The sequence below is a fragment of the Marmota monax genome, unplaced genomic scaffold (genome assembly GCF_021218885.2).
Source record: "Marmota monax isolate L192 unplaced genomic scaffold, Marmota_monax_Labrador192_F-V1.1 WCK01_AAM20220418_F8-fsc00041, whole genome shotgun sequence".
In the NCBI taxonomy this organism is placed as follows: domain Eukaryota; kingdom Metazoa; phylum Chordata; class Mammalia; order Rodentia; family Sciuridae; genus Marmota; species Marmota monax.
The window spans coordinates 3,576,700-3,590,956 of record NW_026695238.1 but is presented as its reverse complement, the minus strand read 5'-3'; the positions used below and the strand labels follow the sequence as shown (position 1 = coordinate 3,590,956).

Genomic DNA, 14,257 nt, shown 5'->3' with positions numbered 1-14,257 from the left:
TGTGAGCTAGGCACCCCTCAGGGCCCTGCCCATCCACTTCATAGAATAAGACCAAGACAAAGGGTACAGAGTTCCAAGATTCACACCTGTGGGTGGTTGAGGGTGTTTGGGGGCAGCCCAGGGATAGGGTCTGGATGGTGGACCCATGTCTGACCCTGTGAACTGGCCTGTACATCCTTTCTGGGTCCCCAGGGGTTTTTTTAGTTTACCTTCTATAGAAACTGCCAGACTCAGGTTGGCAGAGGACCTTTGCTCCACCCTCCAAGAGGGGAAAGCTGACCATCCATGGCCTCTTGGACACTTGGGAAGGCCAGGACCATGAGGTAAGTTCAGGCACCACCCTCTTTGAAGGAGGTGAGCATGCAGAGCCGGGAGGAGCCACTGCAGCTGAAGCTGGACACCTACAGAAGCGTCTTCTTCAAGCCCACCTGGGTGGGCTGCTCCTCCACCAGTTCCTTCACCTTCCGCAACCCCTCGCGTCTGCCCCTAGAGTTCGAGTGGAGGGTCTCTCAGCAGCACCAGAAGACGCTGGCCGTCCAGCCTGCCAAAGGCCTCATCCAGCCCAATGAGAGCCTTGTGAGTACCCTGACCATTGCTGAGGGTGGTGGAGAGTGCCCGTCACCTTCACCTTCAGCGTTTCTTGCCCCTGGCTCTCACAGGCTATGCTGCACCCATCAGTCCACAGTCCCCTCTCCCAACTTGTGAGTGGGTATTATGAGTACCACCTTCATCTCCCCCACTTCACAGAGAATTGAGACTTAGTGGGAAAGAGCTGTTTACTGAGATCAAGGTTAGAAAGTGCAGAACTAAGTCTAGAACCGGGGTAGTCCATGCTCCGTCGTCCATGGTCCCAAAGCTATAAGATTGCCGGAAGGGTGGTGTGGAGCAGCTGGATTTGAGGCCAAATGGGTGGCTTTCAGTAGGGGTGATGATTCCCCGCTATAGAACAAAGTGGGCACAGTCTGGGACCCAAAACAGCAGACTTTGTCCCTAGTCTAGAGCCTCATAGGCTAACTGGGGAGGCTAGACTTTGGGTGGGGGGGAAACCAACACATGGTATCTACCTGTCAGAGCCCAGAGACAGTAAGCAGAGGGTAGGGGAGATCACATAAACTTTGGAATTGGCCAGAACCATCCCAGCTCCCACCCTCACCCGCTGTCTCACCCTTGGCCAGTTACCTTGTTTTTCTGAGGCTCTAGTTTCTCAGCCCAAAATGAGTCTTGAAAGTGATACCACTCACCTGCCATGGAAGGCAGGGTGGGGGGAGACATAATGTACCATATGGAGCACACACTCAAGGGCATGGCCAGAGCCTGACGCCCCACAGTGGGACCTCTACTGGCCAGGAGCCTGGGGAAGGGGGACGCTGGAGGGCCCAGGCAGGGATCATCTCTGTGACTTCAGACGCTGACGTGGATCTTCAGCCCTTTGGAGGAGACCAAGTACCTGTTCCGAGTGGGGATGTGCGTCTGGGAAGCTGGCCTGCCCCTGAATACCAAGCCCCCGGCCATCACACACTACATGATCCGCCTGGTGGGCATGGGCATCACCAGCAGCCTCTCTGTGAGTGGGAGTCCCCAGCAAAGTGGGGGGTTTCAGGGCACAAGTGGGACAGACTCCCAGAGGGCAGGGACAGGGTTCCTCCGGCTTCCCCACCCACCGCCCTGGACCTGGCCTTCCTTGGGGGATGCTCCAGGGATAGGAGTAGGATTATGGGACAGGGGACCCAAGGGAGTCCCCCAGCAGCTGGCTGACTGTGCCTCAGGCAGAGGCAAAGGAGCTGGACTTCGGAAACGTGCTGGTGACTAGCAGGGAGTCCAGGAACCTGGCGCTTCTGAACGATGGCAACTGCACCCTCTATTACCGCCTCTACCTGGAGCAACATAGTCCTGTGGGCGATGATCACAACTCCCCTGGTACTCAGACCTGGGCTGGGGCTGGGGTCAGGGGTCGGGGAGGTGTGTGTGTCAGGGAGGGTACTGTTTAAGATGGAGGGTACTGCTAACTGCATGATGGTCTTGGTCAGGCAGAACAGAGCTTAAAAACGTGGTGCTTCCACTTTAAGGCTATGTGGCTTTGTGCAGATGATTATCCTCTCTGAGCCCCAACATCCTTGTCTATAAAATGGGGCTACTGGTGGTACCCACCTCACAGGACTGCTAGGTGAAGAAAAGTACCTAGCAGGTGCCAGTAACCCATCCTGGAAGGAGGGCCTCCCTGTTTTCTGATTTGGGGCTCCTTTAGCCAGTGCCCTCCTGGACCAGTGAGGGTATCTCAAAAGGAATAGGAGAGACCAGGCTGCCTCTTCCCACTGACCCACCGGCATCATCCCCAAGCAGCTCTGGAGCTAGACCGTTCAGAGGGGAGCATGCCACCCCACTCCAAAGACAACATCTGCCTGACAGCCTGCCCGCAGCGCCGGTCCCAGTACTCCTGGACTATCAGCTACTCTCTCCTATCCCACAGAGGTACCTGGTGCCCGGCATGGAGAGTCAGGGCTGGGAAGGACAGAGGGGAGGGGAGAGAGCTGTGTGCAGCAGGCCTGTGGGGGCTGCTGAAAATTGAGACAGCAGCTTGGGCCAAGCTGCAGCATGCCTTTGGTATTGGTGTGTACGCTGCATCTGACAGTATGTGTTTGCACGTGTGTGCACTTGAGCTGTGGAAGACTCAACATGCAAAGTTAGATGTGCTGATTTCTTATGGGATTTTAAAACCAATCCACAGCCTCCCTTAGCCTCAGCTTTCTCCTCCATGAAATGGATCTGTTACTAGCCTGGAAGGTGAGCAGGCACCAGAACATGGACTCAGTGAGCTGGGATCCTAGATCCAACACTTAATAACTGCAAAGTCTTGGCAAATTGTTGCACATCCATGTGCCTCCGTTTTCTCATCTATATAATGGGGGTGATAATGGGCCACAAAAGTAGGGACACATGCCACCACCCAGATGGACCTGGAAAACATGATGCCTAGGGAAGTCAGTCACAGAAAGGCACATGGAATCATTCCATTTATATGTGACATCTAGAATAGACAAAAATATACAGACAGAAGGCAGATGGGTGGTTGCTGGGGTAGAGGGTAGATGGGGAGCAAGAGCCAATTGGTACCATGCTCTGCCACAGAGCTACTCCCAGCCCAGTACTGAGTTTTTTTGCAGGGTGATAGAAGTTTTCTAAAATTCAGTAGTAGTGATGATTGTACAACTCTGAATATACAAAAATTACTGAATTGTATGTTAAGAGGGTAGATTTCACAGTATATAAATTATGTCTCAATAAAGCTATTAGGGAAATTAATTTGAAAACAAATAACAGTGCACATTAAAAGCAAAAAAATCTAAGTGTGTAAAGCACAAGAATTGGCTGTGTTGTAAATGCCCCGGAGCCTGCAGCCTGCTCTCTCCCCTCCCCATCCTGCATCGCTTACCTGCATGCCCCGCCCCTCTCTTCCACACCCATTCTCCCAGATAACAAGGTTGGTGAGAAGAAAGAGTTGTGTCAAGTCTCTCTGGTGGCTGTGTACCCCTTGCTCTCTGTTCTTGATGCCTACTCCATGGGCAGTGCCGAGGGCATCACCCGGAAGCACCTGTGGCGCCTCTTCTCCCTGGACATGCTCAACAATTACTTGGCACGTGACCCCACACCCGGGGAGCTCACCTACCAAGTGCCCACCCGGCACAGGTAAGCTGGGCCAGGGAAAGGGGGACAGGGACTACTGGGAATGTTCGTGGAGCTACCTGCCCATATCCCAGCACCTATCTGAGAAGCTGCTTTTCATCTTTTGGGAGAAGTGACCTCCAAATTCTCACTCCTCCCTGGAAGGACCTGAAGAAGCAAGGATTGTCTCAGGTCTGAAGAGCTAACTCATCTTGAGTTCCACATTCTCCATTTCCCACCTGTGGGGAGATGGGAGTGCCCAAGCCAGCCACCCCTGGGAGCCCTTCCTGTCCCCATCCCCAGTTCTGAGCTTGTTTCTCTGCTTCACACAGCACGAACCAGACCCCCCCTGTCTTCACCCCTTTGAAACTTGATTTCAATTTTGGGGTAGCACCGCTCAAGGCCCCACCCTCTGTGGTACTCCTGGACCTGAAGAACATTGGGATGGTACCCTTGGACTGGTATGGCTGGCCTGGAGGAGGTGGCTTATGGGGGTGCGGGGGGGCCAGAAGGGTGTGGAAGAGTCACCTTCTCTTGCCAGTGGGAAACCTGGCTGTCTGGTCTGTGAGGAATGAGCCTCCCCATGGACAGGGTGTGCAGGCCCAGGTGGGACTGGGGTCACCCAATAGCAGTTGGGACCTGTCATTGGCTGAGACGTGTTGATAGGCTCAGGGCAGGGTGGAATTGCCCTGATGGAGACTGGGCACAGCCATCTTAGTAGCCAAATGAATGAGAAGCTTTTATTCAGCACCTGCTGCATGCCAAGTGCTGTCTTACCAGGCTTCAATCCACCAGTGCTCACAGCAGCCCTGTGAGAACGTTCTCTCTTAACTCCTCCCTTGGGCCTTTTTTACAAAGGGCACAGCTAAGACCACTCACTAGTGGGCAGAGCCAGGTTGAAATCCAGATGTGTCCAACTCCAGAGCAAGAAGGCTTTGAGTAGCTTCTGCACGCCAAAGGTATCCAGGTGCTAGGACCCTCCAAACAGCTCCCAGTACAGCAGGGCTGGGCCTGACTGGGTTCAAGTCAAGAGTCTCAGAGAAACAGGGGTTTGGTGCCACAGATGGACCTTCCCCCAAAGGGCATGACTTAGAAAATTTGTGGGGTCTGCTGGCAGGATAGAAGCTGGCTACAGAGCAGGCTGCACCTCAAAGATCCCAGGAGGCCAGGCCTGGAGACCCGAGCCCAGCAAGCTCAGCCTTTCCTGTGCTCCACTTTCCTCCCATTTGGGCCCAGAACTTGTGTCCTTTTGATGACTTCCAACTTTACTTAGCTATCAAGAGGTGAAAAAGAAGGGCTCCTATCTGGGTCAGGCTTGGGAGAGAGAGCTCCACCCCTCCCCAGGCTGGACAAGTACTAGAGAGAAAACTGCAGGTGGAGAATTTGTGATGCAAAACTGGTGGCCTAAGCAGGAGTCTTGGGGTAAGGGGGATGCCGGGGAGTGGAGGCCCCTTGCACTGACTGTCCCCTCCCCACCCTCCGTGGTGGAGTGAGATGGAGAAGCTGGCTTATGAAGTGGCTCTTGTCAGGGAAGGATGGGACTGTCAGCAGCCCAGGGCTTCTGGCCCTGAATAACTAACCGGGGAAGCTTGGCCCGGCTGCTGGCTGAGGTGGGGAAAGCCAGGGCCTGCCTTGAGCTCCAGATCTGCCAATCACTGGGCTCTGGTGGGCCAGGAGCCAGGCCCTATGGGGCTCAGGGTGTTGGCCTGTGCCCTGGAGTGGAGCAGGGTATTTGGTGGACCGCAGACTCTGCGTGTTTGTGTAGGAGCAGCCTAGCTCACACTCTCAGTGGACAGGGTCCAGGTGCTAGAAACAGGCAGAGTGCCTGCTGAACTGGACCCCTCACTGGTGGAGAGCATTTTTGAGGTATAGGAAGGAGTCTGTGCTTCTGGCAGGGTTCCAAGGGGCCTGACTCTTCTGTGCTTTGTGTTGTTTCAATTTCTTACAAGCTTTTTTTTTCTTTCTGTTTTTCTTTTCCTTTTTAAAACAAAGTCTAGTCTGTCTCTGCTTAGTTCATAAAGAACAGACGGAGGGTTTTATTTCTGCCAGGACCAGTTATATAGAGGGAGTACGGACTTGGACTAGAGGTAGCAGCAGACAGGATGGAGGGAGAACCCTAAGTGGGAGGAGAGCCGTGTAGCTGCCCCCTCCCCTCAAGCCTTCCCTTGACACCTCTGTTCTGCTTGGCCCCAGGATGCATAGGGTCTGCAATTAAAAGGCAGCCCACCAGCACTGTGGTGCTTGCCTGTAATCCCAGCGGCTCGCAAGGCCAAGGCAGGAGGACTGCAAGTTCAAAGCCAGCCTAAGCAACTTAGTGAGGTCATAAGCACTAAGAGAGACCTTGTCTCAAAATAAAACAACAACAACAAAAAAGGACTGAGGATGATGTGTCTCAGTGGTTAAATGCCTTTGGGGTTAATTCCCCATACCAAAAAAAAAGTCAATCACTTAGAGATGTCAGATATACTGGTTGATGTTTTTGTTCGTTGGTACGTTTTTATTGATTGGCTAAACCTTACTTCCTAGGTGGAGGCTCCTGGCTCCAGCCTGCCTTCCTAGAGCATAAGGAAGCTCAGCCTCCTGGTTGCCTAATGTGTGCTGTGAGGATAAGCGTGTAGCACTCAAATGGGGGCCATTGCTCATGTTTGTTTGCTTGTTTCTGGGAGGTGGGTAGGGATATCAGCAAAACTTCCTAGATGAAGCTACAGCTGAGCTAGACCTACAGCCTAGGATCAAGAGGCAGAAAGGCCGTGAAGACCCTTCCCACCAGAGGTCCTGGTGTACCCGAATGGGGCTGGAGCAGCAGGAGGAAGGGAGGAAAGGCCTCAGGTGAGGTTGGAGGAGTAGGCAGGGGCTAGGACATGCAGGGAACCTTTCTTTGGAGAGTTTGGATTTCTTCATAAGGGACCAAAGTGATGAAAGCTATGGGTGAGGCAGACGTAGTCAGCTTTCAGGACCTGTCACTCTGATCTCCAGGGAAGATAGGTTAGCAGCTTGCAGGACAGGTGGGAGCCATAGCAATCCTCCAGACTTGGGAGAGGGCACCCACTGGAGGACCAGTAGAGGACCTAGGAGGGAGACTGGATGAGGGCAGTGTGTGCAGAGAAGATGCTGAACCCAAATGGAGGACCCCAACATGGGATTTCTAGGTCAAGAAGCGAACACGTTTTTTCTTCTAAAAGATACTGCCAAAATTCCTTTGAAAAGACTATAACAGTTTCATTTCTCCTTACCTAAGGGTAAGGGTGTCTCTTTGTTCTAAACTTACCAGCATTGAACATAACTATTGTTCACATTGCCAAAGTAAAAAAAAAAAAAAAAAAAATTGAAACGGATTCCTTGTGAGAGTTTTGGTTTGCATTTCCTTGTTGAGGCTTTTGGGGTGTGTCCTATCTGTCTTCTTTGTTTCCCTCACCCCTGAAACTCTAGGGAATCTCTTTTTTTTTCTGGATGTTTCCTATTCACATTGCTGTCCTAATTTGCTGCTGGAGCCAGTTCCGTGCCATCTTTGAGAGTGAAGCGTTCTCCTAACCGATTGTGACTTCAGGACCCCTTTATTGATACTATTGTCAGCGAGAGCACACAGTCTATTTTTCTTCAATGCAAAGCACTTCCAGGACATTATTCCACGCTATGCCTAAGCTGGCCTCTATACTTTTCCTGTCAGGGACCCCTGGGTAGTGCTGCCGGCATTCTTGGGAGCCTCAAATGGCCCCTTCCTAAGAGTTTTATCAAAGAAGAGTTAGTGGCCTATGCTGAGTGGCCCATCAGTACAAGTGACCCACTCAACTCCTTGTTACCCACAAGGGGAGCCCCAATCTTCACTTCTCCTTTACTCACTATGGCCCCTATTCCATAGGGGACTGCTATGGAATAAGAATGCACAACAGCCACATTAGCTCAGCCATGCATGGAACAACCTGCCAAATGGGGGGAAGAAATGCAAAAGGTGTGGCAGAGGCTCAGAACTCCTTTCTTCTGATTCACCCATCCTGGCACAGCTTCACTACCTTTACTTCAAATCCCTCTTCCTCCTCCAGGGCCTTCCTCTTTCCAAGTGACCAGCAGATTGACTTGGAGCTATGGGCAGAGCAAGTAGATTTTGACAGCACTGAGCTCCACCAAATGCGTGCAGAGGACAACTGCATCTTCTCCATCAGCCCCAAGACTGGCAGCCTGAGTCCTGGGGAGGAGCAGATGGTGGAGTTAAAGTACAGGTGCTCCTCCTTCCCCCACCTCGCACCTTTGATCCTGGAGACCTCTTTCCTTGGCCTTTCACTGTGGGACTACAGGGCCATTCCCCTGTGAGGCCACCTTCCTACCTGCGGGGGAGGCCTAATGTCCTTCTTGCCCTGTCCCAATTCAAGTATGGGTCGTCCCAGGAGCTAGCTGGCTCAAATCCACTGGTATACCATGTCCATTTGTTCTTCCACTTTTACGAGGGCTCAAAGAACTCACTCCCAGACTTGTCCCCTCTCTTCCAGTCACCTGTTTGTTGGCACTGATCGCCTGCCAGTGCTCTTCAAGGTGTCACATGGCAGGGAGATCTTGGTAAGACCCCAACACCCTGGCCCTGCCCTGGGTCTCAGGCTGAGGGAGGAGTTCTCTGGACAACCAAGAGAGGAACTGGGAATAGTATCCACTGGGAGTCAGGATCCAGATCTTTCTGCTGGGTGTGCCACTTCCTCCCAGGGAAGGATGCTATCTCTGGGCTTTTTTATTTCCAGTTAAATTTCATAGGCATAACAGTGAAGCTGGAGCAGAAGTACGTGCTCTTCACCTCCACTAGCCACCAGTTCATCCCTGTCCCCATTGGCAACACGCTGCCCCCACGGCAGGTCAGTGGTCTATGTCATCTTGATCACCAAGAGTTCTAAGCATTGATCTCTGCATATCTGTGACAACCTTGATGGACTGACAAAGATGCTGTCCTCTAGAAGCACCTAAGAGGTAGGGTTGGCAGGTTGAAACCCCAAATTGGGCAACTGGGGAGATTCAAGGTGAGAAGCTTGTCTCCTGGGGCCTGAGATTAAGCCTTTTCATCAGACTCAGTTCTCATACAAAAGTGAGCGGTTTTCCCTCTGGCATAAGATTGTTCAAACTTCTCTGACCATGAACTACACTAACATGTTTTATATCATATATGCTTATACCCCAGTATTTACATATACATACAACCAAAACAGAAGTGTCATAAATATACACGTAGGCTACCACATGAAAAGAGCATTTATTCTGTTCCTTTTTTGTTTATTTTTAAAATATTTATTTATACTGGGGATTGGATTCAAGAGTGCTTTACCACTGAGCTACATCCCCAGCCACCCCCTTTTTTTACATTTTAAGACACAGTCTTGCCAAGTTGCTGAGGGTCTTGCTAAGTTGCTAAGGCTGGCCTCATTGTATGATCCTCCTGGCTCAGCCTCTTGAGTTGCTGGGATTATAGGCATGCACCACCATGCCTGGCCATGTTCCATTTTAAAAATGCTGGATAAGACCCACTACAGAACTGCTCACTAATAGGCGTCAGCCAGAGTTTGGAAATTACTGCAGCAAGGAGATATAAAGGATAGGAATGCCAATACTTGTTGTAAACTTTTCTTTATTAATTGGAGGGAATCAGGTACCTTTGCTCTGAAACTGTATATTGGAAGTCCCCAAGAGGTGAACATAAGATTTTCTGGAATATTTAGCATCTATGAAGTCTCTAAGCATTTAGAAGCCCCTGTGTTTCTGGGCAGGTGTTGCCAGATATTCAGCCTAGAGGCTGAGGAATGGGCTTCCTGGGCCTGAAGGGAGTCCCAATACCCAACTCCTTTCACAACCTTCTGCCCCTCTGACCTCCCAACAGCCTCATTCAGGACTGTGACAGAGAAGCTGGCTTGAATTACAAGGGACATGTGGTGCCATTTTCAGAAAGGAAACAAACTGGGGAAAGGAATCAATTTTAGAGTGAAGAGTTTGGTTTTGGCCAAGTGTGAAGCTCAAGTGAGGCCCCTAGAGGGCTTTTCAGTAGAAGTCAGTTACTAGTTTTCTTAGTCCATTCTGGCTGTTATAACAAGCTACCAGAGACTGAGTTGGCTTATAAGGACAGGTATTTCTTTCTTACAGTTCTAAAGGCTGGGAAGTCCAAGATGAAGGCCTGGGAAGATTCTGTGTCTAGTGAGGGCTTGTTCTCCTGGTTCATAGGTAGCATCTTCTCACTGTGTCCTCCATGATGGAAGAATGAAACACATTCCCTTGGGCCTTTTTTACAAAGGGCACAAATTCCATTCATGAGGGCCCCACCCTATAACCTAATCACCTCCTAAAGGCCTCCCTCTTTAAGACTTATGTTTCAGTATACGAATTAGGAGGGTGCTGGCAAAAATGTTCACTCCATTGGTCTGGAGATTAATAGGGTGGGCCAGGCTGAATAACTAAAGTGAGCATATGCAGGAGAAAATGCTGAGAAAGAGAAGGTTCCAGGACCAAATGCAGGCTAACCCTTCGTTCTCCCCGTCTTCAGTTTTCTCATCTCTAAAAAGTAGAATTGGATAGAAGGTCTCTGGTTTCTTCAGGGCACTCTTTGTAGTAGACCTTCCTTCTACCCCCTTAACTGCTTTAAGCAGTTACTCCCTCTAATGGCAGATGTAGAAAGTGACAGTCTCATGGGGGATTGGAATGAGAGCCTATAAAACAAAGAAGGGTCTGGATGGTGCATACGTGGACATTTTCCCAAGTCCCAACACTAGGCACACTCCCTAAAGTCCCCTTTTAACTTTGCAAGGTAAACTGAGGACAAATAAAATAAGCTGCACCTTTACAAATGGGATCACAGATTATCCTCAGAGGTCACAGGCTGACTATCCAGTTACATCCTTTCTAGATGCTCAAATCAGAGGCTGTTAGGGGAGTTCAGGGACTCTTCAGATGATATGGTGGAGCTCACTTGTCTTCCCACAGTACAGAGAGTCCTGGGATCTCTGGTCTGCAGTCCTGAGCTGGTGTGGAGGTCTCTATTCCTGTCCCCTACAGATTTATGAGCTGTACAATGGTGGCTCAGTGCCTGTGACATATGAGGTCCAGACCAGCGTCCTGTCACAGGTTCAGGAAAAAAGTTTTGATCACCCCATCTTCTGCTGCATCAACCCCAAAGGTGAGATCCAGCCAGGTACCACTGCTCGGGTCTTGTGGATCTTCTCACCCATTGAGGCCAAGACTTATACAGTGAGCAGCAGCCAGGATGATATAGGGTGGGGGTTGGAGCTGTGGCTTCCTTATCAGGCCATGCTATAACCAGTCCCCTATCCCACCCTCCTGACTTCTCAGGTGGACGTGCCCATACACATCCTGGGATGGAATTCAGCCCTTATCCGCTTCCAGGGAGTAGGCTATGACCCCTGCGTCATGGGTGACACAGCGCCATTCCACAGCATCTCGTCATGGGACAACAGCTCCATACACTGTAGGATGATGGTTCCTGGACAGGTAGGGGGAAAGGCACCTGGGAAAGCCTTGAGAACTTAGAGAGCCTTGGAGCCCAGAGTGGCCAGTTCAGAGGGGTGAGGAGGGAGGAAATGAGATGGAGTTGAGGAGGGACTGATGGAGAGGTGAGGCCTGGAACCAGCCTTCCTCCAGGTTTAGAGGCAAGAGCAGCTCCATGGGAGGCTTATCCTGCCACCTAGTGCCCACAGGCATTCTTACTCAAGCTCCTGTCCTTTCTGCAGGGTTTAGAAAGAAGCCCTCCTATTCCAGTTATTATCTTCATACAAAATAGTCCCTCCCCCGGACCTAGATGGATTTTGCTGAAAGCTATCAAGGGTCACTGTTACTACCTTTAGTTCATATGCTTCTCATTTTTGGCAAGTGTGATCTGTTCATCCATCCACCTGAACATCTACCTACCTATACATGCATTCATTCATCTATCAACCCACATACTCCTTGTTAGTCTATATATCCATCTATCCATCCCCCATTCATCCATGGGCCCATCTATTCAATCACTATCTCTACCTGTCCACCCTTCTATTCAGACCCTCACTGTATTCCTACTCCAGGATAAGCACTGTGGAAGCCCTGGAACACAGAAAGAACCAGAAAAAGTGCCTATTCTGAACACTCAGGGTCTGTACGAGAAGAAATTGCCTTTTCTGTGTGGCTTCAGTCTTTGCAAACATCCCTAAAACACAGCTCCTATTCTGTGCCCAGGAAATATGCTAATATCTGGTCATCTGTTCATTTACAACTACCCATCAAAGTCTCCAACAGTGTTGGCATTAATTCTATCTTCTCTAAGCTAATTCTGATTCAGCTCTTCCAAGCTTACTTTAATGGCTGAAATCATGGGCTTTACTATGAGCCTAGGTGGGTTTATTCTAGGTCTGCATGTGAGAGGCATTTAGAAAAGTTATTTATGCTCTCTGAACCTTAGAAGTACATCTGTCAAATGGGAATGAATGATAGTAGCACCTATGTCATAGGCCATTATGAAGGTCAGATGCATGGGTATACCTGGCTTAGTGCAATACCTGACCTATTGAACATGTCAGACTGATAGTGATTATATTGTTATTATCTCTTCACCTCCAAAAGCTACTGTTATGCTATCTCCACCAACAGGCTGTCTTCCTGTCCCAGTCTCATATATCCCTGGGAAACATCCCTGTTCAGAGCAAGTGTAGCCGCCTACTCTTCCTCAACAACATCTCCAAGAATGAGACAATTGTCTTTTCCTGGCAGCCAAGGCCTCTAGATTTTGGGGAGGTGAGAATCTTCTTTCCCCACAGACCCAGAACCTCTAGCAGGGCTTCAGACTTCTCCTGACCCATCCCATCTCACTCCATCCCATTCCATACCATCCTGTCCCATCCCATCCCATTATAATCCCACCTTGACCCATCCTGTCTCATCCTATCCAATCATGTCACAACCTGTCTCATCTCAACCTGTCTCTTCCCATCTCATCCCTTCCTGTCCCATGTCGTCCCATCCAATCCCATCCTTGTAGAACTCTAAAGACTCCTTCCCCAAACCAACAGATATCTGTGAGACCCATGATAGGGGAATTGGCTCCTGAAGAGACAGCTCCATTTGTGGTGACCCTGAAGACCTCAGTGCATGCTAGCTTTTACAGTGTGGATCTGATATGCAAGGTGGGAAACCAGCCCTAGGGAAATGAAGGTGGGGTAGAGGGAGGCTCTGAGATCCTCAGACCTCCAAAGAAAGGCAAGACGGTAGGGGCTGCAGCACAGGCCCAAGGTGAGCCCTAGCTGAGACCCTCCAGAGCTAGGCCTTCTCTCACCTCGTGCTGGGCCCAGGTGTACCGGCAGGAGCTCATGAAGCAGTACCACAAGGAGCTCCAGGAGTGGACAGATGCGAAGGTGCGGCAGGAGGCAGAATTTACCATCACAGACAAGAAAGTAAAGGTGAGGAGTGCTGAGTGGGTCTCCCAAACCCACATTTTCTAACTGGCCTCACCAGAGGGGACAGAGGTGGTGGGCTGAGGTGGTCTTCCATGCAAAATTGGCCAGGCTGCCCTAAGAGATTAGATTTTACTCATTGGACTCTTCTCTCAGCAACTGCGGGGGGGGGGGGCAAAGGCTGACTGACCATTTCCTGCTTCAAGAATGCCAGCTGTATGCTGGGTACTAGGGACACAGGGGAAACAACACAGATCTCACCTTCTTTGAGCCATAGTCCTGGTCCACATGTGTCTACTATTGGCTTCAGGTGCAAGCTCTAGAAGCATGTGGTACAAATTTGATTCCTGGTTTTTACCGCTTCTAGTTCTGTGACCTTGAACAAGTGACTTAACCTCTCAGTTCCCTCTACTATAAAATGAGGGTGATATGAACCTGGGATTTGCTTCAAGATAATCCAGAAGTAGGGACAGATGAGACAAGACTGGCCCTGGGTTGCTGATTGTTAAAGCTGAGTGACTGGGTAATGGAGGATTGTCACATTTCTTCCCTTTATGTATACAAAATAAAAGTTTAAAAGTATTTTTAATGTGAGTGAAGTATCTGCTTTGTAGCCTTATCATAAGGATTAAATGAGTTAATATGTGTAGAGTGCCTACAACGGAACCTGGCACCCAGTGAGCCTTCCCTAAACACAGGTTTTAGTATTTCTGGGGGGAAACTGATAGTAAACACTAGACAGTGCCTCCCAGTCTCACAGTCTGCCTGTGTTGGTGTTCCTGCTCCTCAGTCACCTCTCTGTTTACCACACTGAGCTCCTAGAAAGTTTCTGCTCCCTCTAAAATGCCAGCCCATCTGTGAATACAGATCCCTCCCCGGGGCACTGGGAGAGGGATTTTCAGACCAAGTCTTCATAAGGGACATTACTTTCCTGTCTCACAGAACCCCAGAGCTCCAAGGCACAAGAACAAACCCCTTTGGAGCATCCTGCCCACATTTGGTAGCATTTCCTTCTCTTTCCTTCACGTAGGTAACCAGATTTGCCACGTCTACAGGCAGTACTTTCCTAGGGAAGGTTCCAGAAGAGGGTGTGACTGGGAAGTGGGCAGGACCAAGAAGACAGCAGGGCCAGAAACTGGTTTCAGGTCTTCCATGTGCCAGAGAGAGGAAGAAGGGGGATACGGGCTAAGCCT

The 14,257-nt window shown here is 50.2% G+C and overlaps 1 protein-coding gene across 1 annotated transcript in view; it reads left to right on the top strand.

Annotated features, from left to right (window-relative positions):
- Cfap65 (cilia and flagella associated protein 65) overlaps window positions 1–14,257 on the top strand; it is a 33,221-nt gene that overhangs the window by 15,636 nt on the left and 3,328 nt on the right. Inside the window, exons 15-28 of the mRNA XM_058577567.1 lie at window positions 352–576; window positions 1,406–1,564; window positions 1,767–1,917; window positions 2,338–2,469; window positions 3,471–3,684; window positions 3,993–4,121; window positions 7,701–7,877; window positions 8,145–8,211; window positions 8,388–8,498; window positions 10,678–10,869; window positions 10,972–11,130; window positions 12,265–12,408; window positions 12,684–12,797; window positions 12,963–13,070. Of these exons, the coding sequence (XP_058433550.1) occupies window positions 352–576; window positions 1,406–1,564; window positions 1,767–1,917; window positions 2,338–2,469; window positions 3,471–3,684; window positions 3,993–4,121; window positions 7,701–7,877; window positions 8,145–8,211; window positions 8,388–8,498; window positions 10,678–10,869; window positions 10,972–11,130; window positions 12,265–12,408; window positions 12,684–12,797; window positions 12,963–13,070 (2,082 nt within the window). The remainder of the gene's footprint in view (window positions 1–351; window positions 577–1,405; window positions 1,565–1,766; window positions 1,918–2,337; window positions 2,470–3,470; window positions 3,685–3,992; window positions 4,122–7,700; window positions 7,878–8,144; window positions 8,212–8,387; window positions 8,499–10,677; window positions 10,870–10,971; window positions 11,131–12,264; window positions 12,409–12,683; window positions 12,798–12,962; window positions 13,071–14,257) is intronic.